The sequence below is a fragment of the Atractosteus spatula genome, chromosome 3 (assembly GCF_055471065.1).
Source record: "Atractosteus spatula isolate fAtrSpa1 chromosome 3, fAtrSpa1.hap1, whole genome shotgun sequence".
Lineage (NCBI taxonomy): Eukaryota > Metazoa > Chordata > Actinopteri > Semionotiformes > Lepisosteidae > Atractosteus > Atractosteus spatula.
Window position 1 is genome coordinate 20,194,283 of NC_142708.1, and position 23,502 is coordinate 20,217,784.

At 38.0% G+C, this 23,502-nt stretch overlaps 1 protein-coding gene across 1 annotated transcript in view; it reads left to right on the top strand.

Annotated features, from left to right (window-relative positions):
- The window catches only part of LOC148837545 (solute carrier organic anion transporter family member 3A1-like), a 52,724-nt gene that overhangs the window by 17,685 nt on the left and 11,537 nt on the right, over positions 1-23,502 (top strand). Inside the window, exons 2-5 of the mRNA XM_088911122.1 lie at positions 1,532-1,795; positions 5,448-5,612; positions 7,165-7,333; positions 8,124-8,242. Of these exons, the coding sequence (XP_088767248.1) occupies positions 1,532-1,795; positions 5,448-5,612; positions 7,165-7,333; positions 8,124-8,242 (717 nt within the window). The remainder of the gene's footprint in view (positions 1-1,531; positions 1,796-5,447; positions 5,613-7,164; positions 7,334-8,123; positions 8,243-23,502) is intronic.

Consider the following 23,502-nt stretch of genomic DNA (forward strand, 5'->3'; position numbering starts at 1 on the left):
GAATACTGAAAGATTGCCTTCAAGAGAGTCGTAACTGAATACTGTACTTAAATGTTTAAATGATGTTTTCTCTTGCCTTTCAGGTATAATTCTCACCACAACGTTGTTTGGTCCGCTTCTGGGATTCTTAATGGGTGCTATGTTTACCAAGGTTTATGTTGATGCAATATTCATTGATACTGGTTCGTATGACACATTTTGATTCTCACATCTCTACATTTTTGGTTGTCTCTCTGTTTCTGTACATACCATCACAAGAAAAATGTATATATTGACTACAAAGAGCTAATGCGTACTTTTATCATGTTTGACTCATTTCCATATTTGACTCAAATAATATTAATATGAATACAAATATTAATTTAAAGCCAGAAGCTATATCACTCTGCAACTCACAATTGGCAACCCATTGAAGCTAAGCAGGTGTGAGCCTAGTCAGTACCTGAAGGGGAGACCTCCTGGAAAAAACTAAGGTTGCTGCTGGAAGAGGTGTTAGTGGGGCCAGCAGGGGGTGCTCACCCTGCTGTCTGTGTGGGTCCTAATGCCCCAGTATAGTAATGGGGACACTATACTGTAAAAAGGAGCCATCCTTCAGATGAGATGTAAAACTGAGGTCCTGACTCTCTGTGGTCATTTAAAAATCCCAGGGAGTTTCTCGAAAAGAGTATATGATTTATAATGAATACTGACTTTTGTATGAAAAGGTCTCTTATTTAAAGGGTTTAAAAGGTTATTTAAAGGACCCTGCCATTCCTGTTTTGTGTCACGCCCTGTACACCTAGAGGGTCCTGTTCCTAGTTCCCTGTGATTATTCATGTCCTTCCGGTGTGTCCTGTTGTGTAGCCTATTTACTTCCTGTGTCTGCTCTGCTCCTGGCTCAGCATTGAGGGTACGGATGTCTTGAGACCTGCCTAGTACCAGGTCGCCTCTTCCGAGGCCTGAGGGCATATGTTTCTACCCCGACATCGTCCGACCCCCTGAGCTCAGGCTAACCTCCGTGTTGCTCGTTTTGCCGCTACGCATAGGGTCTCTACTGCTCTCCCTGTCATTCCACTGCATGCCCTTTCGACATCTGTGACATTTTGTTCATTCTTATGAATGTATGGTACAGCAGCACAGAGGTCAGATGTTTATTCAGCCAAACGGGGAACCAAAGTTACTGTATTGTACTTTGTTAAATAAAGTGTTTTGATCAATAACTATATTGTGAACACCCACACACACATTATATTCAAGTAATTAAAGAAAACAGTTTTCATATACTGTATATTCACATCTGTTTTTATATGTTGCTTGATTTAGGCAGAAATAAACTGATAGGTACAGTAAGTTGGTTGACTAGCTGTTGATGGAGTTAAAGTGTTAATGCTTTCCATTTGAATGAAAAACAGGGAAATATCTTAGACGGTGTATTATGTTATGGAAAATAACATTCATGTAAAGGCTTACTGGGAGTTTATCTCTTGATGAGGGTGTGGGGGCTATACATGTAAGAATTTGTCTCATTTTAATTCTATCCCTATTCTTGTAGAGAAGCTCGACATCACGACGGATGATCCCCGATGGATAGGTGCCTGGTGGGCGGGCTTCCTGGTCTGTGCTGCCCTGCTGTTCTTCTCTTCCTTGCTGATGTTCGGCTTCCCCCGAGCCATGCCCCTGAAGCACTACCCAGAGACAAGGCTCTCCAAGCTTCTGCTTCCCAGCATGGGGCCCCAGCAACCAGGAAACCCTGTGTCTGAACACAACAGGCCGAAGGAGAACAGAGAAAGTCAAGCCTGCTGTCACCATTCCATCGGTACAATATTTGTCTTATAGTAAACCAAATTACTGAATATATTCAAATGAATAGCCTTATACAGTTAAGCAATAGAACTATCTTTATTAAAATTCTCCAATACCTTTGTTTACCATGTTTCCTGTTGATACAGTCTGATCTACAGAATACTCGCATACCTCTGGGTTTCACATGGTAAGACTATCGTACGCAGCTGCATCCACCAGGTGGGGATAAAGGTGTGGACTAGGAAATGTAATCTACAGTACATACTGTCATTCAGACAGTCTTCATCTTCATCAGTCATTTGTATACCTGGCTCTCATTATTCAAGGAAATTGTCCATCTATATGGAATCCAGACACTGGTACCTTTTACTGCATATTACCTGGAGGGTATTAATATAAAATATTATTATATTTAAAATATTATGTTATCGGAATAACTTCACTGTAAATGATAATAATTATTACTCTTATTATTACAGTGAATGTAACATAGTGATTGCAAATGTAATTATCTTAAATAGTTAATGTATAATAATTATATTGTAATATATATATGAGTGCCTAATTATATATAGTCATTTATAATTTATCTACAATAATAATATTAATTTTAATTAAATAAAATAATGTCATCCATCCATTTTCTAACGTGTTCCTCCAGTTCGGGGTGTGAGGGGAGCCAGGGCCTATCTTCGCAAGCAATAGGCACAAGGCAGGGCACACCCTGGATGGGATGCCAGTCCATCGCAGGGCACACAAAGACACAAAAACAAATACACACACACTCACACCCGGGCCAATTTTCTCTGAAACAAATTACCCTACCAGTATTTATTTTTTAACTTTAAGCGGAAACTGGAGCATCTGGAGGAAACCCGCGCAAACACAGGAAGAACATACAAACTAAACACAGATAGCACCCCAGGTCAGGAAATGAACACAGGGCCCCAGTGCTGTGAGGCAACAATGCTTACTACTGCACCACTGTGCCACATAAGCATAAATAATTAATAATATAATAATAGTATTGTCTCAAAAATGTTCAGCTGTTACATTTTTCATCTTAGGAATTTTGGGGGATTGTCAGTGGATACATATCCCATTGGTCTTTTGATGGAGAGATGTATGAAATTCAACTTTCAGATGTATACTGTACATTAGCTCTACTGTATGTTGTACTCTACATTTTGTTTTTTTTTATTTTGTTAAAAACAAAGTTGTTCAAGCAATGTAAAATGATAAAATCATCAGTTTAATATCATTTTTAAAGTGGAATTGAAATTCAATAAAACAGTTATCAGAAAAACAAAAAAAGCAAAGCAAAATAGTTTTTTCAAGTTCTAAAGAGTTTATTTATTTATTAATTTAAGCAGACTCTTCGATATTTTGCAGAACTATAATTAATCATGATTTACTTAGCTGAAGATGGATCACAGGATACAGTGAGAACAAACAATTTCTTGAATTGTTAGAAAGAATAGTAAAGCTATTGCTGATGAAACTATGGAGACCATAGTTCAGAAAATGTGTAGCAGAGGTGTTTTATGAAGGAATCTCCACTGCAAAGGTGTAGTTTCTCTAAGGTTACATTACATTTTGTTTTGGTCCAGTGTAGCATTACATGAATCTGGAAAGCTTGTTAGGGTCCAAAGATACTTGTAAATGATTGTGATCAAAAGGTGAATTCAACAACTAAATATGTAGAGATGAGGTAGCCAACATTAATCTTCTATGTGGGAGTAAAATTATCCTAGTTGAAAACATTCCTTCTCTTGCGATGCACACAATTTACTTTTCAGATGTTAGAATATGGAGTAGAATTTTACAGTTACTTCACAGTGATAACACGTGGTTCCTAGTCTTGTAATGTTAAATATCTTGGTAAATTGCAGCTTTTCTGTATGTACATTTATGTACTACATGGAAAATTTCAAGTTTGTACCATGATGCCACCTTCTGGTATAACATAAGCACTTACAGTGTACTTCACAGAATGTGAGCAATACTGTATGTTTGTATTTGGTAAGACTTAATCTCTGTAAGCAGAAAAACAAAATGCTTCCTTAACATTTAAATATGAGATTAATATTTATGTTTACAATGTTCAAAGTCAATTTGTTTCCATAACTTGTTAGTTTTACTGTTAAAATACATGCTTAGATTTCTAAAAAAAAAGGTACAATCAAGTGTTTAAGCACACACAGAAGTAAGACAGGATTTATTTTGATAAATGCATTGTAGCATGTCATGATTCTAAGAACTAAGCTACACATCATTTCATTGAAATATACCTAGGTCATATTTCAACAGTTTTGACATTTTTCATGTACATGATGTCTTTTTCAGAAGATGAGAGCCAGTTTTAACATCTCAATATTGATTTTTTCTTTGTATAATATAAACTATATATATACAAATATAAATGTGTATATTTGTATATTGTATACAATATGTATATTATATTAGTAAGTAAACTAGTATACATCCAGAGAACCTTAGTTAAAACTTAGTTCCACTTCTGATTGTTTCCTCACTTTTAATGTGTTTCTCATTTCAGTTTCCCTTTTATCTTTTGGGACAAATGAATGAAACAATCTCTCCAAATGCAATAAAATACAATAAAAAGTTTCCTCTGTTGTAAGTCATTGTCCAGCAAGAGTATTGTTAAGTGAATGTGAATAGATAATAGATACTGTTTAGAATAACACACAAAAAGGAAGAGATTTTTTTCTAGAACTTTACAAACACTGTACACTCCCGAAATATATAAAAAGGTGACCACTTTAAATCTGTGAATCATCAACATGTGTGCAAAAATACTTCAAGTATTCAAGTTTGTGAGTACCAATTGAGGCAAGAATGGCAGCAATAAATAAGAAAATGTAATATTAATTATAGAGTATATTAACATTCAATTATTGAAAAACAAGTATAATTGATATATTGTTTGTCATAAAACAGTTCATTAGCATTAATTTTTATGTCCATATAATCTATTTTATATTAAAATTAGCTGTAGCATATTTATCAGTGCTGTGATATTTATCCCCTGTAGAATTCAGCTTAACTGCACTCATTTGATTTATATGTTTTACTTAACTCCTCCAAAACTAGTAGTACATAAGGCTCATGAATAAATGCTCAGAACCAACTGCTAATGCTGAAAATTGTTTTCCTAATGGTAAATAGTTGTGCTAGGCTTTAATTTATTTGCATTTAAACATACATTACTGTAGTCCTGTCTTTGCTCAAACATAGAGCATAAATCTGACTTATTGATGAACACCACTGTATATTCCAGCAATTGACTGTGTGTAATGTAGCAGCATTGCAATGGGAATTGCTCCAGGCAAGCACTAGTTGAAAGAATGTTGATGCTCTTTCATGCTTCTTTATTTTCTGTGAGCATTCAATTTCTATATTTCCAAAGACTATATGGGTATGCAATTCATAAATTAAAACAATTTCAGTTCTTCAACAGCCCAGCAACCTAAATGGCAGTAAGCAAATCTAAATTTACCAACTTAAAATGGTTCTACAAAACTTACAGCTGTTATTGAAATTTTAAAGGATCTCAGACACAAATTATAGAAAGAAGTACAAATAACTAACACCTAATGGAAATTTAATATTGCTTTGTGACATACCTTTCTTCTTCTCCTCAGCCATATTGAATGTAACTAAGCAGCTGTTCAAGAACCCAGTATTCACATGTATTGTACTGGCTGCCTGTATGGGACTTGCGGCCATTGGAGGGATGTCAGCATTTCTGGGAAAATATCTGGAGTCTCAGTTTGGATTAAATGCCTCTTATGCTAATCAACTCATAGGTATGCTAAAAACTTTCTTTTTGATCTATGATGTGTGCAGTCGGCTTGTGTATTATTTTACTGTGCATTCCCCTTGACAGATACAGTGCATACTGTATCTCATTGTGTGAGGTGAATAAGTGATGTGTCACCAGGGAGCTGAATTCGCACTGTACCAACCTTGCATGCTTTCAGTCTTATCCACCGAACTGTTTTCTTCTTTGTTGAATCATGCTGTTATGTAAGGAGGAACACTTTTCTGCATTACTTTTTTATTAAACTCTGCCTCAATGTTGACACACTCCCGTAGTTCAATGTCAGCTACTGTACAGTATATACTTTATTAATGAACAAATTTCAAAATGTCATTACAATAGGTAGCAGATAGATTATCGCTTTGCAAAGAGAAAGCATCAATAAAAATGTGATACTGTATATTTCCATCTACACATGTCGATCATTATCCTCATTACGCAATGACATTTTTTCAGTATGATGAAAGGCATATACTTTTTGTCTTTAGCTCTTTTTTAGAGGTCAGTGGAAATATCCATGTATCTCCATATGTATTATATTTTACAGAACAGCATTTGAGGATAAATTTATACATTTCAGATATGACCTCAGGAAAAGCTGGTTTTAAATGGGTCTGCACTGGTAATTGATTTGCAAATTGATTTGAAAAAATCTAGTCTGATTAAGATGGCACATGGTCATGATATTTTTAAAAGGTTTTGTTTTATTAATGTATAACTTGTGGAACATTGAGAACATTTTCTGACAATTCTTTAGGAAATTATAATTCTAATATTTAAAAATGATACAAAGTTTTTTCGATGATCCCATTAGTTTCAGTTCATTGAAATTCTTCAGTACTGTAGCTATAAAGTTTACCAATTAACAAAAATGAGTAAACATAAATGAGAATCACAAATGTAACAAAGTAACATGATCACTATGATTTACTTAAAACATTTTAATTAAAAACATTAATTCTGATACAGAACAGTAGTAAAGCATAAATTATGTCTAATTTAGTGAATACTGTACCATCTTAGTTCATCTCTTTTTTCTCTACATAATTATTTGTAGTTTTCAGAATATTAAAATATACTGTGATGAGAATGACTTGTCAGTAAAATTCCAGCAAAATGTCCTCAATAGTATTTTCTTTAGGGATGAAAGTTTAATTTCCATAAAGTAATAATGTTATTCTGATTCTTGTTTTCTTAATAATGTCCAGCTGTTCTCATAGTTATGACTGAATTTGTGTGAAATATCCCTTTTAAAGCTTTTATATCATCATAAAAATAGAGTAAAGCATGGTGACATCATGGGTAAGGAACAGGCTAATAGGAATGAGACAGTGAGACAATAAATCATGGTAAAACAATGGGATCAATTGCTAATAAAGACATGATCTATGCTTGTTAAAACCACAGAAAAATTGCTGGAGGGCTCCTGTTGAAAATGTGCTGTAAAGAGAACAGATTTGTTAGAGGCATGAGAGACTCATTTGTTATATTTATCCCTTTCTGTAAAGGAATTGCAGCCATTCCCTGTGTGTGCCTAGGGATGCTCCTTGGTGGATACTTGGTGAAAAAGTATAACCTTACCCCTGTGGGGATTGTTAAGCTTGGAATGACTGCCAACATACTGTGCTCTGCTGCATTTGTGTTCTTGCTCTTTCTTGGGTGTGAAACTGGACCAGTGGCAGGAGTAACTGCTGGCTACAGCAATGGGTAAATAACACAGTGTTTAATGCATGTAATGTATGTCGTTTAGGAAAAGCCAGGCCCAGGTCCTCTTTACCTTATTACTTTTCAATTTTGTTATGCCCTGTGTGTCACATTGACTCTTAAGGCATATTCTTTTCAGTCCCTCAAAAAAAAATGTGCGAGAGGGGAAGGTGCACAGAACTGTTACAGAAAAAAAATTGAAACAATGAATAGCACAGGTCAGATTCACTATTTTTTGTGCAATTCTGGTTAGGAGTTTGTTCCTCCTTAAGTTGACAGCACTGCTACCATCTTGTAACCTGATTTCACTTGCTCCGAGAAGCTAAGCAAGGCTGGTATTTCTACATACTGGGATGAGAGACTTCTAAGGAAAACTAGGTTGATGCTGGTAACAGATTTCATTGACCAGTAGATGGCACTCTTCCCTCTGCACCAGAATTTCCAAATTGATGCCCAAATAAGCTGTAACTGTAGAACTTGCCATTCTTCAAAGGGGAGAATAAACTGAGGTCCTGAGTAAAGTAGAGTTTATCATATGTACACGTACATTGGAATTCTTAATCACATTGATCTCTTGGTACATACACATACACACAATGTAGACAACAGGAACAGTAAATATGCTGTGGAACAATAAATATGTAGTAGTGAAACAAAAAAAAAAACATGGTAGACCATGCAAAAAGTGCGTAGTGCAGATATATATTTTAGGCACTGCAGTTAGTGCAGTATGAGGATGCATACTGCAGTGGGATAGAAGCTGTTCTTGAGTCAGTGGTCCTTGCTTTAACAGTGCGGTACCACTTGCCAGAGCGCAGGTGGCAGAATTGTTTGTGGCCAGGACGGCTGGGATCCTGAATGATGGATTGGGTTTTATTGCAGCAGCGGATGGTGTGGATCTCACCATTGATGGTAAATCACATTCTATAATCCACTGTGCCGTTGCCACAAACCTTTTGTAGTGCATCTCTGTCATGCATTGTACTATTGCTGTACCACATTAATGAGGACACTTTCTATGGTGCTGCAGTAAAAGTTCCTGAGGAATTGCTTTCTCATACAGCATTTCTTTAAGCATTGCAGAAAGTGCAAGTGCTGTTGTGCCTTTTTCAGACTGGCTACAGTGTTGTGAGTCAAGTCAGTGGAGATCTGCAGGCCGAGGAACCTGAAGCAGCTTACAGTTTCCACTGCTGTGTCACTTGATGCTGATTGGGGCACAGCTCCCTCTGGGCCTCTGGGTGTCGTTTTGACATTCAGGGCCAGATTGTTGTCAAGGCACCATCTTGCTCCACCTCATTCCTGCATGTTGACTCATCGTTGTTGATCAGCCCAATAATAGTGGTGTCATCTGCAAACATAATGATGTGGTTGTTGCTGTAAGTGGCTGTACAGTTGTAGGTGAACAAGAGTACAACCTAGGACTGAGACAGCAGCCTTGGGGAGCTTCAGTGTTTAGGATCGCTGTAGAGGAGTTATTGTTGCCTGAGGTCTGCCCATCAGGAAATCCAGTATCCAGTTGCAGAAAGAGTTACTTAAGCCCAGATTCCTTGGAACCAGCTTAGCGGGAACAATTGTGTTGAAGGCCGAGCTGTAATTTATAAACAGTATCCTAACATAGGTGCCCCGCTTGTCTACATGTTCTAGGGCAGTATGTAGTGCTAGAGATAGGGCATCATCACCTAACCTATTCGGGCAGGAAGCAAGCTGAAGTGGGTCAAGGCAGTTTGGGATAGAGCAATTTATATATGACAAGTTACCTTGGTCTTTTTGGGCAGTGGCACATTTGTGGTTTTCTTAAAGCACTCTGGTACAACTGACATGGACAGAGATAGGTAACACATATCTGTATACACAGAAGATACTGTAACTGGTCTGCATTGGGTTTTAAGGACCATCTGGGCCTGCTGCTTTAGAGGTTTTCACTCTCTTAAAGGCTCTACGCACCTCATGTTTAGAGAGCTGAAACACAAAGTCCCCTGATTCACTGGGAGCCCTGATAGCGGGCTCGGTGTTCTGACCCTCAAAACGGGAGTAAAAGGTGTTCAGCTTATCTGGTAGAGATGCTTCAGTGAAGGAAATACAGCTGGTGTTGCCTTTTTAGTTTGTGACAGCCTGAAAGGCTTGCCACATGCGCCTTGAGTCACGAAGGAACACGGGGGCGTGGTCAGACTTCCCGAAATACGGCAGTGAAATGGGGCGGTATGCTCCTTTAATGGTGGTGTAATAGTGATCCACTGTGTTATTGCCTCTAGACTAGACTACATGATTATTAAAGATCCTCAATGGCTCTACTTGTAAAAATAAGGTGTTAACTTTGGCAATATTGTTAAATTCCACTTTGGATTTGCTCATCCTGACCTGCATCAGTTTATTATTTATTATTTGCTTGGCTGACGTCTTTAATTCAGTGATGAAGTAATGTCTTGTTTCTCCTTCTGATCAATTGTATAGTGGTGCTGCTGGAGCAGGTTCATTGCCATGAACTGCCCAGGTGGGTGTTTCAGTTCAGTGTTGGATTAAGTACTTAAATACTTAAGCACAAAACACTTGCTTAAATTCATGATTGTATTGTACTACTTGGGAAAGATATTTTGTACTATGTGTAGTGTGCTCTCATGAGGCACCAGTTCTGTAGGGTTTTGGGCATTTACTGGGACAATTATTAATTGTAGCAGTAAGTCACAAAATGATTATTTTAGTGGCTTTAGAATCCAACCATGCGGTATAACTCAAACAACGCACACACACAGGTGCTAATACACGAGGATACATTTATTAATACATAGAATGTGCATCTAAATATAACAGATCTTATCGTGAGGGTTATCAGAATACAAAAGATATATATTCATTCAGTTACAAAGAGTTACATATATCAAATGGACATACGTTCAGTATATCATTCATTTAGACTGTTTCGTAAATGAACTTGGTTATAACTTCTACATTGGATACTCAAAACAAGTACATAACTCTTAGGAATTAAATTGATATCAACTGGTTGGGATAACAGTTGAATTCTCAAGCTGTAATGCATTGAAGTTGAATACTCATCCAATCTCTGGGGATTCAGATCTCCTGCGGGCTCTCTGGCTCCATGCCAGGTTGTGCTGTGCGGCTTGCGACGGTGCGCTGCTGATGCTCACTGACCGGCTAGTTAGTGTTGGCTTTAACTAGCAAAGTTTGTGCACAGGAGAAAAGATGACTGTGGGTCCCAGCAAGTCAGGAAGAGGACTGGTTCGTTCCTGATGAAGTGCTAGTTCTGAATAGTGATTCAGCTGTCCACAGTTCCGACCTGTTCACGAGGCTTGCTGCTGATGCTAACCTCGGGTAGATCCTCTGGTTACTCTCTGGCAACCTCCGCTCTAGACTCTTAGAACAGAGGAAAGTTCTGGCACTCGGACACACTGGCCGTTCCGTGGTTGTCCGGGCTGAGTCTCAGGATGGTCAGGAGGCGCGCTGCGAGAATGTCCTGCCCTTGGGAGCCTTTCTGCTCCTGGGCCGTCCTGCCCTGGAATTGTCTCGCACCCCTGGAATTCTCCTTAGAATTCTCTTTAGAATAGTCTCCAGAATTTCTCCTACAGGCTCTCTGTGTTGCCTGTTTTTACCTGGAGGAACTTCAGCTCGTTCATTGGCTGAAAGTTTCATGGGCATCAGAGTCCCACGTGGGTTACTCAGCCCTACCAGTCCCTGATTGGTTGATCAAGGTGAGATATGAATCACTTACTCCTGACACTTAGGAATGCAGTCCAGATGTCCATCTGGCACTCCCTAGACAGATAGGCGCCAATGGATGACCATTGATCATGATAGCCAGGCTTAGCTAAGTGCACCCCCATTTGGGAGCTGTCCCTTATCAAAAGAAAACATCTTTAAATCAGCCTGCATGAATAGTTTCTCTGTGGCTGCACCACAGAGATGAAGAGAGAGATGGGGCCTCATTTAGGAAAGCATAGCAACACTTAATTCTGTCTTATTAATAAGCCTCGCCGCTACATATGTATGAAAGTTATGAAAATCTATAGTACACGATTTGACAAAAAATGTTTCATAAAAATATGTTTTTATTTTGCTAAAAAATGGCAAAATAAACCCCTTGTATTTTCACATCTTTCATTTTATGGATTCTTACTGGGAATAACCATATGTAACAGCAACTGCAAAGTGAAGGCTGCTAACTGAATGTTGCTTGTATTATTTTTAACATTTTCATCAGACATCAAATGTGAAAATTTTACACAGTTTTGTAAGACGAGAAGAAAACACTTTTAATGAGACATGAGAAGCCTGTTATCCCCACTTTGTGTTCAGTTTGCTTGAATTGTCTCTCAGGCAGAGGTGGGGGCATCATTGTTATTTACAATCTTCTTTTCAATTTAAGTCCCATTACTGTACCTCTTCTTTTGAGTGTCTTGTTTTAAATGTCTCTGTTCACCTCTCTACTATCATTGCCACAGTTTATAGACCACCCAAACCTAACGAAACCTTTTTTGTTGAGTTTGTTGATTTACTTTCATTTTTACGCCTCTGATTTAAGAGGATCTTTATTCTTGGGGTCTATAATATACACATTGATTCAAGGTCTTCCAGTTTGGCTAAGGATTTTCTAGCTCTGTTGGGATGTTTTGATCTAACTCAGGTTTTTGCGTAACCCTACACATAACAAAAGACACACCCTAGACTAAATCGTTGCAACTGACTCTTTTGTTTCCCACTTCTCTTCCCTTGATCTAGGCCTCTCTGACCACTTAGCTATTCTTTTCAATCTGGAATTACCTGTTTCTAACACTTCCCCCTCACGCTCTGTAAATTTCCACAACTGGCGATCAATTGATCAGCCTAGGTTTGCAAATTCTGTTCTGTCCTCCTTATCTTGTTTCTCTTCCTCTGATCCTCTATCTAGAGGACATCTTTTATCTACCCTTGACACCTTTGCTTCTCTAAAAACTCGCACCATCTCTTTTTCTCGCTCCACCCCCTGGTACACTGACCACCTGCGATCCATGAAGGCACTCTTCCAGAAACCTGAGTGTAGGTGGCATCTTTCTGGCCTTTACATTATCAGGCTAAGAAAGATTACTTGTCTGAATATAAGGATATGATAGAGTCTACCAGATCCACCTTCTCTCACGTCATTGAAAATAACCATAACAACCCCAGACATCTTTTCTCCACTATCAAGAGACTGCTAAAGCCTAACTGCCCCGCCACATTACCTCCCTCATCGCAACTTTGCAACACATTTTTAGATTTCTTTAGCCCCAAGATCGACAATAACTCTCTCCATAACGCATATCATTCCCCTTCCTCCCGGCTTGTCTTACTTTTCTGGTTCCCTTCTCTCCAACTTCTCTCTTCTTGACTCTGCATCCCTCAGTAAACTAGTTTCACACATGAAATACACCACCTTTATATTAGATCCCGTTCCCACCACTTTATTTCAGTCCTGTTTCACTTCTCTCTGCTCCCTTGTCCTGAATATAATAAATGAATCCTTGAGCACTGGTGTTGTAGCAATGGTCCTCAAAACTGCTGCCATTACCCCCATGCCAAAAAAGCCTAACATGGCTTTGGACAAGCTAAATAATTTCTGCCCCATCTCCAACTTCTAGAACGTGCTGTCACATTTCAATTACATGACCAACTCATTGTAAATAACCTTTTCGAACTCCTCCAATCTGGCTTCCGTCAACTTCACAGCACAGAAACTGCCCTGGTCAAAGTCACTAATGATCTTATAATAGCTTCTGATTCTGGTTCTCCCTCTATCCTCATTCTGTCACTTTGTCTCTCTTGCTGGATTTCGGTCTGAAATTGGTCTTGTTATGTCTGGTGTTCATCAGGGCTCAATACTGGGTCCCCTACTTTTCAGCATTTACATGGTTCCACTTGGTTAGCTTTTAAGATCATAAGGCCTCAGCTATCATTCTATGCTGATGATACTAAAATATACATCCATACCAAACCTGACACTGACGTGGCTGTCCCTATTCTATTTTATTGCATCTTTGACATAAAAACTTGTATGACTCAAAATTTCCTTCATCTTAACTGTGAAAAGACTGAAGTCATGCTCATTGGCACACCTGATCAACTTTGTAAAGCCAATCCTGTAACCCTGTCTATGGATGGTACTGTACTTGAGCTTCAGTCTAAATTGAAAAACACCTGAAGAAGGCTCCACGGCCGAAACGTTGTGTTTTCTTTCTTCTCTTTTCAGCATGGAATAAACCTATTACTTGTTCCTTTGCAGCCTACACATGCTGACGCAGCTACCCACCTGAACTAAATTGAAAAACCTTGGGGTGATATTTGATTCAGGCTTAACATTCGACCCACATGTTCAGCATATTGTTAAAACATCCTTCTTTCACCTCAGAAACATCGCTAGACTACGCCCTATGTTATCACTAACTGTGGCTGAAAAGCTGATCAACACATTTGTCTTCTCCCGAATTGACTACTGTAATGCTCTACTGGCTGGGGTATCTAAATCCACATTGAACAACCTCCAGTATGTCCAAAATTCGGCAGCCAGAATCTTGACCAGGTCTAGTGCAAGTGATCACATTACTTGTATCCTGGAGTCCTTGCACTGGCTTTCTGTCGAGTTTCGTGTCAACTTCAAAATCCTCATACTCACCTAAAAGGCCCTACTCTCCGTCTCGCAATCTTTGCTCCTCTGATTCTGGTCTCCTAACTGTCCCCAAAGCCCGTCTACACTCTATAGGTGACAGGGCCTTCTCCTGTTATGCCCCTAAGCTCTGGAACTCTCTCCCCAAGGATATCAGAGAGTCACCTTTTCTAAACTCTTCCAGATACAGACTCAAAACCTTCTTCTTTAGAAGAGCCTTTATTTAACTGGTTCCATTCTTTACCCCTCTGCTCTGACTGTATTTAGTACCACCATCTACTGTCTCCTCTGTGTATTCACATCGTGTTTATCTTGTGTATTTTTATTGTTTATTTTTAATTGTTGCTGCTGTTGTCATTCTGTAAAGCGCTTTGAGAAGCCACCTTTAAAGGTGCTATATAACATAAAGTTTATTATTATTATCACTGTCACTTTTTTGAGCTTCTGGAAAAATAAATCGTTCCACAAACTGTCACATTAGACTCAGAAGGCTATTTATATTACCAAAATCTGTGCTTCTTTAGAATTATACTGTATATTTTAGTGTAAGCATCTTTTTTAACATTGCAGTCTTTCTGGCAACAGAATCCATACCATGTTCTTATAACCTTCTCATCCATTTTTGCTGCTTCACCTCTATTGATACACATTTTGCACACATTAAACTTGAATTGATTCAAAAGTTATGGAATGGGTCCAAATTTCTACTTCTTAATTCTGACTCATGGTATTGTATCTGTTGTGCCTATTTTCATAATAATCCTCTGGAAAAAAATTGTCCTAAACTATTAACACAAATTAAAACCTGACATGTTGCTTTGTTAATTATTTTCTTAACAAATACTTTTAAACAAATAAACAAATAATGTTTAATATCACCTGGGAAGTGTCAAAGTATATTTTAACTCTCCATATTCATTCATTTCTATACTTTGTTTTAGAACTGCAATGAATTTCTGCTTGCAAGTAAACTAAACTTTCCTGTAGGTGGTGTTGTGTTCTTGTATGGGATGTGGTAAAGTAAAGCATTAAGGCACAATGATGATAGGAATTCAAACAACTGCAAATGAAAAGGTGAAATGTGTTACACAAACCATACAAAATAATTTGTTATGGTATTACACATGGCCAATATAGTACCATGAATGTAAGTAATGTATCTATAGGCAAAAAACTATAAAGTCAAAGGTTTCATTACTTGCACAACACTTGATTGCAACTAAAATAAGGTTCCAATTGAATCTAAAATTGTTACCAGACTATTTAATGTACAAAGGTTTCATTATGTATTATGTGTATGTGTCTACAGGGCTCTGCTCTGGATATGTACAAGCAGCACATATCAGCAAAACATGGTTAAACGTGGTTAAAGTTTTAAATATTTTTTTTCTGTTTTGTTTCTCTTTTGCAATTGAGTGTATATTACTACTTGGATAACTGATTGCCAAATTTGCAGCTGAATCACTTGCTTTCTCAATCATGCAGCTGGACTTTGCACTCTGATATTTGTCTTTATCAGCAAATTTAAACAATTTCAGTTTTGAATCCCATTGTTCTCTCACTTTGTTGGGAATTATGTAAATATTATTTCTATAAAATATACTTACATTATTATTATTAGTAGTAGTAGTAGTAGTTGCTATTGAGCCAGGGAGCTGCTCTAAGGGTAAAAATGGTGTGGAGAGATAGAAGTGAAAATGAACTGATAGTAAACAATCTAAGGATTTCATGTAGTTGTTTCTTGAAAGAAGGCAGGGTCTCAGATTCAATTCTTCGATGATTTACTCTTAGCTAAAATCTGCTCGGTGCTTCAAGCAAAAAATCTTTTAAACTGTCACAATCCACTCTTCTCTACTGCTACCACATCTATATTTTCCCATGCCATTTCCCTTAAGTTCTCTTTCAGTAGTTTGGACTAATTAAGACAGAGAAAAGGCGTGATTCAAATTAGTAAGCTCTTGCAGGGTAAAGGAGAATGACAGCTGATCCATAAGGATGGGGTTCTTGGAATTCCCCTCTTTAATTAAGGATGATAATTAAGGATAAAGCAGGGAACTGCTGCAAGGGTGAAGATGTGGTGAAGAGAGGGATGGGATGTGAAAATGAAACACGCAAGCGAGTAAGCAAGAAGTGTGATATTTATTTGAAGGTGTGATATTTAGATGTGGGGGAGATTAGGGTTTGATGTTCTCCAGATTCTTTGTTTAAACCTCCATATTCCATTATTAGTTTTGTTAATCATAAGGAGTTATAGAAGAGATATTTAACTAATAGACTTTTTAACATGGGGAGGGTGGTGTCACACCCTCTGCAGCCTGAGGGCGCTCCTACTCTGTCCTGTCCCTAGTTTCCTGCCTGCTGCCCTTCCAGTCCCTCTCTTTCCCTTGGGCTATATATCTCCGGGTCTTGCACACTGCCCTCGCTCAGCATTGACGTTCAGATGTCCTGAGACCCGCCTAGCACCAGGTCGCCCCACGTCCGCTACCTGACGGCATAGGTTTCTATACGGCACTCCTGAACTCTTTGCACTAATGAGCCCGGGCCTTTTTCCCGTTCCGCCGCTACGCAGATGGGTCTTTATCTGCTCTCCTGCTCCTTTGGACGTCCGTGACAGGTGGAGGGCCAACTCCAAATTTGTACTCATTTCTGTTCACCTACACCAGTATCACCTACAGTATACACTTCTATTTTGTGTTCTTGCTGCACATCCCTCCTGCTCTGCAGTCTCCGTCTGTGCAGCAGTTCCTTCATTCATACTAGTTAGAGGTGCATTCAGAAGGGCTCATCGTTATAGCAATGTGGTAGTTTCCCAAGTGACATGAGTTCAGCCACACAAAAATCAGAATGACTTACGTCTTTTTTATGCATCTAAATTGGGATTGTCCAAGCTCTTGAAATATCTTAAAGGGTTCATATGTACCTGCTGATGTGATATTAAATGCATTCTCTTATGTTCCACGATCCTCAAATTATTTAATGACGTGTAGTGTTCCTTTAAGGAAATTTACTTTTCCACACTGAAATGACAATTGTTTTCAAATTGGTCAAATCATACTAATTCATTTGGGGAACTTGAGAAGTATATAAAGGTATTTAATAATTTATTTATATGTGTACCTGTATACTATTGGAACTCTTTTAATCTTTGTTCTGTCAAATAAAAGCCTTTTGTATTGTAAATCAATAGTATCCAATTTCCTATTTTCTTTAAAAATGGTTCCTGTTGTTATTTTTCATTAGGGTATATTTTCCCTATTAATTCCACAGTAAATTATTGATTACTTAATCTTTCTTTAGGAGAAGTCCATGGAGTAGTTTAGTTGATATCTTGATGTTTCTGACAGAAAAGTAGGAAGGACAGGTCAGACTTATTAACATGTGGTTTCAGGTGGGCTTTACTTCAGCTGAGAAAAATCTGACCACAATTGGGCTTCAATGACCGTAGAGAGAGTTTTCATTTTCAAGATCAGTTCCTGGTAGATAATGTAAAAAAATAAAGTCTGAGCCATTAAAGGCACTCACTTGAGCATGCTGATCCCTTTTAGCCTGTGCATCTAACTACTCTGGCTCAGATGGAACCCTGCAGCCCACATAGTCTTTAATCTGCCAAAACACTAATGTTCCCACCTTCCTCATCTCTCTACATTGGTTTCCCAATAGCAGCCCATGCCAGATTTAAAACTTTAAGGTAACTGCACCTGTATACCTCCAGACCATGTAGAGGCTGTAGTTTCCCACAAGGGACTGAGATTGGGTACCTCAAGCCAGTGCTGATATGCTGCATGTCCTGGGCCTAACTGTTCTCTGTGCAGGAATGACCTAGTTGCCACAGTCAGAACTTTCTGACTCACTCATCATCTTCCATAAGAAGCTGAAAACTCATCTATTCAGGAAGCCCAGAAACCCATTACTAACCCTTACTGACTGTACCCCTATATCACTACTTCTGTCTATCAAGCTGCTCTGAAACTCCTTAGAACAGTGCAACATGTTAGTACTTAATTAATGCCACACTTACAGTGGTTGTAGTTTTATCATTGTGTTATGCTACTGCTTGACCCTTTGCATCCTGACCCTTTGCATCTTGACTGGATGTGATTGTAAGTAACTGGATAAAAGTCTCTGACAAATGATAAAAGTCAACTTAAATGATAAAAGTAAAAATAACCTAAAGTCTCTGACAAACATAATGTAATGCATTGCAGCTGTAAGCTCAGATATGAAAAACACACAACTTCAGTATTTCAAATCATGTGGATAGAACAAAAAGTATTGATAAGTTTGCATTGATATAAAAATAGGAGAATTGAGTTACACAAGGCCCGGATATACACCTAGGTGTTCTCACTGCCATATTTATTCAAGTGGTAAACTACTAAGTTACAAAATATCCTACAGTATATATACCTAAAATACTTTAACAAAACTACTCTCATATCTGAGGCTGATTCCAGAACTAATTTTATTTTAAACTGAGAATTTACATTAAATTGATATTTTAAATTATTTACAAAAACTCTAACCAAAGAAATAAGAAGGAAATGGTTATGTATAGTGTCAGAAGTAAGATAAGATGTGGAGAAACAGCATTATTTTTTTTACAGATTAAAGTGAGAAGGGCATCTTAACTATCTGACCTTTAAAGCATATGGCAGAGCTTTGTGTTGTCCAATTTTCCACTCCACTGACAGATTCAGTGACTCATACAATATTCAGAAAGATTTTCTAGAATAAGGTATACATTATACATTCACAGTCGTTCTTATGTAAATGATTTCTTCAGTACCTATGAATTAACACAATGCCTTTGCAGTATACTGTATATCTGTCCATAATATTCCATTGAGATTTAGCCTTGGAATGGCAAGTACAGCAGATTTTAAAGATCATTTGGTTGTTTTCAATGACTAAATGTGTTATGATTTTAAATTAATTATATCCAATGACATGCAGTTTTGTCATTTGCAGCTTATTAAGGCTTAGTGAAAGCAAATTCTAAATGGTTGAAGCACATTAGTACCTACTTGTTATGGATTGATTGCATCTACTGTATATAGCACTCTTCATCACAAAGCATTTTACATACTGTATAAGTGGGAACCCACTTCATCCACTACTGAACTGCAGCACCAACATGGATGGTGCATGGCAGAATTCATGTGGCAGCAGCACCAATACTCAGGAGCTCGGGTACAAAGGGGAGAAATTACTTCACCAATGCAATTAAGGGGGGAATTAGGGGAGGCCAAATTGAGCAATGTTCAGTATAAGTGGAATTTTAACTTATAGGACAACAGACTACAGTTATTAACAGTGCTGTAGGACTTTTAATGCCCAAACATTCAGGACCTCTGTTTAATTTCTCGTTTGAAGGATGGCACCTCCTACAGCACAATGTCCTAGTCAAAGTAAATGGGGTGTTGTATTGGAACTTCTGATCCAGAGAGAAGTGTTGCACATCCTGGTTTTCCAAAACCATCCAATATACAACACCAAAGCTGCAACTTTATTTTCCTTAAATCTCCCATCTCTGTACTGTACAGACCCAGCATCATTTAATTTCTGAGATCACACGAGATCAGGCTAGAAAGCGATTGCTCCGCTGTCAATACTGTGACAAACACAAAAAAAGGTGCTTTACATTTTTTCAGTGAAGGGATAAATTACTGTTCAGACCTCCCATCATGTTCTTTAAATTGTCTCATGTTTGCTTTTGTGATACATTTTTAAATGGAAATCTCAAGGTGTGTGATAATTACAAATTCTTGAATTGCAATAGAATTTCCTTAGGGAATGAATTAATAATTTTATTTTCTTTCAGTAGTGAATGGAAACTTCCAAGGAATCTCACAGCAAGATGCAATGAAGGCTGCCAGTGCAATTTTGAGACGTTAAATCCTATCTGTGGCTCTGATGGCACTACATATCTCTCTCCATGTTTTGCAGGATGCATTGATGCAGTAAGACATGTGCTTGTAATCCATTTCAGATGTAAACTGCCTGTGACATTCATTTGGTTAATGCATGTTTTGTATGAAAATTTATACTGTATATGAATAGTTGCTTCCCATTGAAATACTAACTTTGATTTCTGAATTGAAAACTTATTTCATTAGAAACACTGTTTTCATTTCATAGTTTGACATGTCCAATGATACTATGCTGACAGTTGGAAGACTAAATGGTAATTGGGCTACCACACAAATTTAGAAAGTTACTCACATACAGTACAGTTTAATCTTACCTATTGGGGATATTTCTAAATAAGAAAAAGCACATTTTACTGTTGTAGGCATCCTCTCATGACACACCAGTAAATGTAGGGGTTTTGTGCTTAACTGGGACAATTATTAATTGTAGCAGTAAGTCACAAAATGATTCTTTGATGGCTATTAGAATCAACCTTGCGGGATAACTCAAACAACGTACACACACGGATACTATTACATGAGAATACATTTATTAATACATAAAATGTGCATATAAACATAACAGATCTTATCGTGAGGGTTAGCAGAATACAAAAGGTATATATTCAATCACGAAGAGTTACAAACCAAGAGGGACATACATTCAGTATATCATTCATTTAGACCATTTTGTAAATGAACTTGGTTACAACTTCTACACTAGATACTCAAAAGCAAGTACATCACTCATAGGAATTAAATTGATATCAACTGGGGTTGAGGTAACAATTGAATTCTCGAGCTGTAATGCAGAATGTTGAATACTCATCCAATCTGTGTGGATTCAGATCTCTCATGGGCACAAAGAAACAGCGGCAGGCTTGTTGCTGTGTCCAATCTGTGCTCTCTGGTTCGGTGCCAAGCAGTGCTGTTGCGGCTGGAGAGAAGTGGGAGAGATTCCTTTTGTGATGCTCTAGCAGTGGGCTCTCTGAGGACCGGCTAGTTAGTTCTGGCTTACTAGCAGAGTTGTGCACAGGAGAAAAGTGACTGCAGGTCCAAGCAGGTCACCCTCTTTAGGCAGGAAGAAGACCGGTTGGTTCCTGATGTAGCGCTAGTCCTGAATCCTTAGATTCAGCTGTCCACAGTTCCAACCGTAGCTCACTTGTTGATCAGGTGAGCTTTTGCAGTGGGTTCATGAGGCTTGCTGCTGGACTAACCTCGGGTGGATCCTTTGGTTACGCGCTGGCGACCTCCGTTCTTGACTCTTAGAACAAAGGAAAGTCCTGCTACTCGGACAAACTGGCCATTACGTGTTTGTCCGAGCTGAGTCTGAGGAATTACCAGGAGGAGCCCTGAGTCTGAGAATGTTCAGGTGGCGCCCTGAGGAAGCCCTGTGCTGCCTGTGTTACCTGGAGGAACTACGGTGGTTCATTGGTTGAAAGTTCCATGGGGATTCAAGACCCACGTGGGGTTAACCTGCCCTACCAGTTCCTGATTGGCTGATGATGAGTAACAATGCACTCTGACCTTAGAGTTGTAAACAACTTGGGATGACTCTCTCTTGCAATCTCCCAGACAGTAAGGCGCCAGAGATGACCATTTATTAGGGTTGCTGGAGAATCTCAGCTTTGGGAGTTGTTCCTTATCAGGACACTCTATCGGCTAGAAAAACACCTTAAATGTGAACCAGATGGAATGGCCTCTCTGTATCAAGCACCACTGAGATGAAGGAGAGAGGGACTGGCAAGGGAGCAGCAAACTTAATTCCTGTATTTTAATAAACCTTGCCGCTACACTGTCAATCATCATTTTGATCATCTGAAGTAGTGAAATAAATTTATGTTATAAAAGTACATTTCTAATTACAGAAATGAATTGTGATGACTCTGTTTTCTATGTGTGTTTGGAAGGAAAGCTTCCTTTGATCATATCATTCAACATAATATTTGATTGCTTATTAAATATGCAAATCACTGTCTAAAAAATGAAATGAATGTATTTACAGCTGAAAATGCAATAGTATTTATGTAGTCTGTGAAACATTAAATTCTTCAGTTTGTGCCATTAATATAAACTGGAAGCCTTCAAAGCAATTTCCGTACTTAATTATCTTTTGCTAAATTTTCAACTGGGGGAAAACAGCTTTGAAAATTACCCTGTAAAAATAATACAGAGCAGGAAGTGTAGATGAAACTGAATGACTAATGGAGTTTATAATGAAAGTTCGGGAGGGATGACAACAGCCACTTTCAATCAGCCTCAGCTGCCTGTAATTTGTAATCAATCATGATGTCATGATGTCATTTCCCCATCTAAATATTATAAATCCAATATATTATTCCCTTCTCTCCCTCGCTTATATCTTTGGTATCCCATCCCCACCCCATCTCCGCTACTCTGCATAGGGGTGCTCATCCTATGGCCAGGACCAAGCAGGTTAAGATAAATTATTGTAACTTAAAACACTCAATAAGTCTTTTAATAAGCCTAATTCTTGAGTGTCGTTATTCCTGTATTTGGATAAACTGATCTATTAGCCCATTTCTAACCACCATAGCTATTTCTATAGATAGAAAAGCCTATTTGGAAAGCACTTGCATGCTTACATCTTGACTCACTGACTTCATCTGGGCCAATTACCATTGCTCTAGAAGCTCAGAGATTAAATTAGTGCAATATTTAAAACCAATCATAGAGGAAAGGGCAAAGTGGTCCTGGCCATTGAACTAGCACACCTACGTACATTTCTCCAGCTTTTCAACTGAGAAAATCTCAAGAGTTTGACACATTATAGAAAAGTATTGATGGAATAATGTAGAGGACCAAATTGCACTCAGTAACTTCACATTTTACAGATCTTTAGATTGAAGGAAGGAATATAAGATCATGAAATTCACTGGAATTCAGGATGGCTAATACATTACATGCCCTATTATGTTGTTACATGTAATGTTGATATTCAGTATGTGACAGTAATTAATGTGAAGGGCCTTGTTTTTCCTAGAATAACTGTGATTTGCCCTTATCAAGGAATTAATAGAAATACTTTTCAGACTGTTTATTTTTGTTTACCACTATTTGTCCTGTCTTCGAAATAAGAACATAAAGGCTACAAACGAGAGGAGGCCATATACTGTAGCTACAGTAGGTGTTAATCTAAGTACTGTATTTTGACCCTAAGTATCAGTACCAGCTTTAACAACATAGATGCATAGCTTGTTTCACACTCCCACTCCACTTTGAATTTCAAAGTGCCTTTCATTCTCAGTTTTAAATATGCTTTGACACAATGTCCAGTTGTGGCCTTTGGTTTGTGTTTCATGGTTGATTCTGGAGATGTCCATTGGTTTGACTTGGCCTTGACTTGTAAATACTTGAATCAGATCTGCTCAGAGTCTTCTCTGTTTAAGACTAAAAGCCTTTGTCTTTTCAGTTTAGTCTGTTAAACATGGAAATGTATTTGATTGCTTTTGTCTGATCTGTTTCCAAAACAGTAATACTGTAGGTGCGCATTATGTGTCCAAATACCTATAGTCACAAGTACCTTTTTATATTAATATTTAATATTAGTAAATGTATCTACTGTATGAAAACATCCAGAAATAAAATATATTGAACTTATTTGTAAT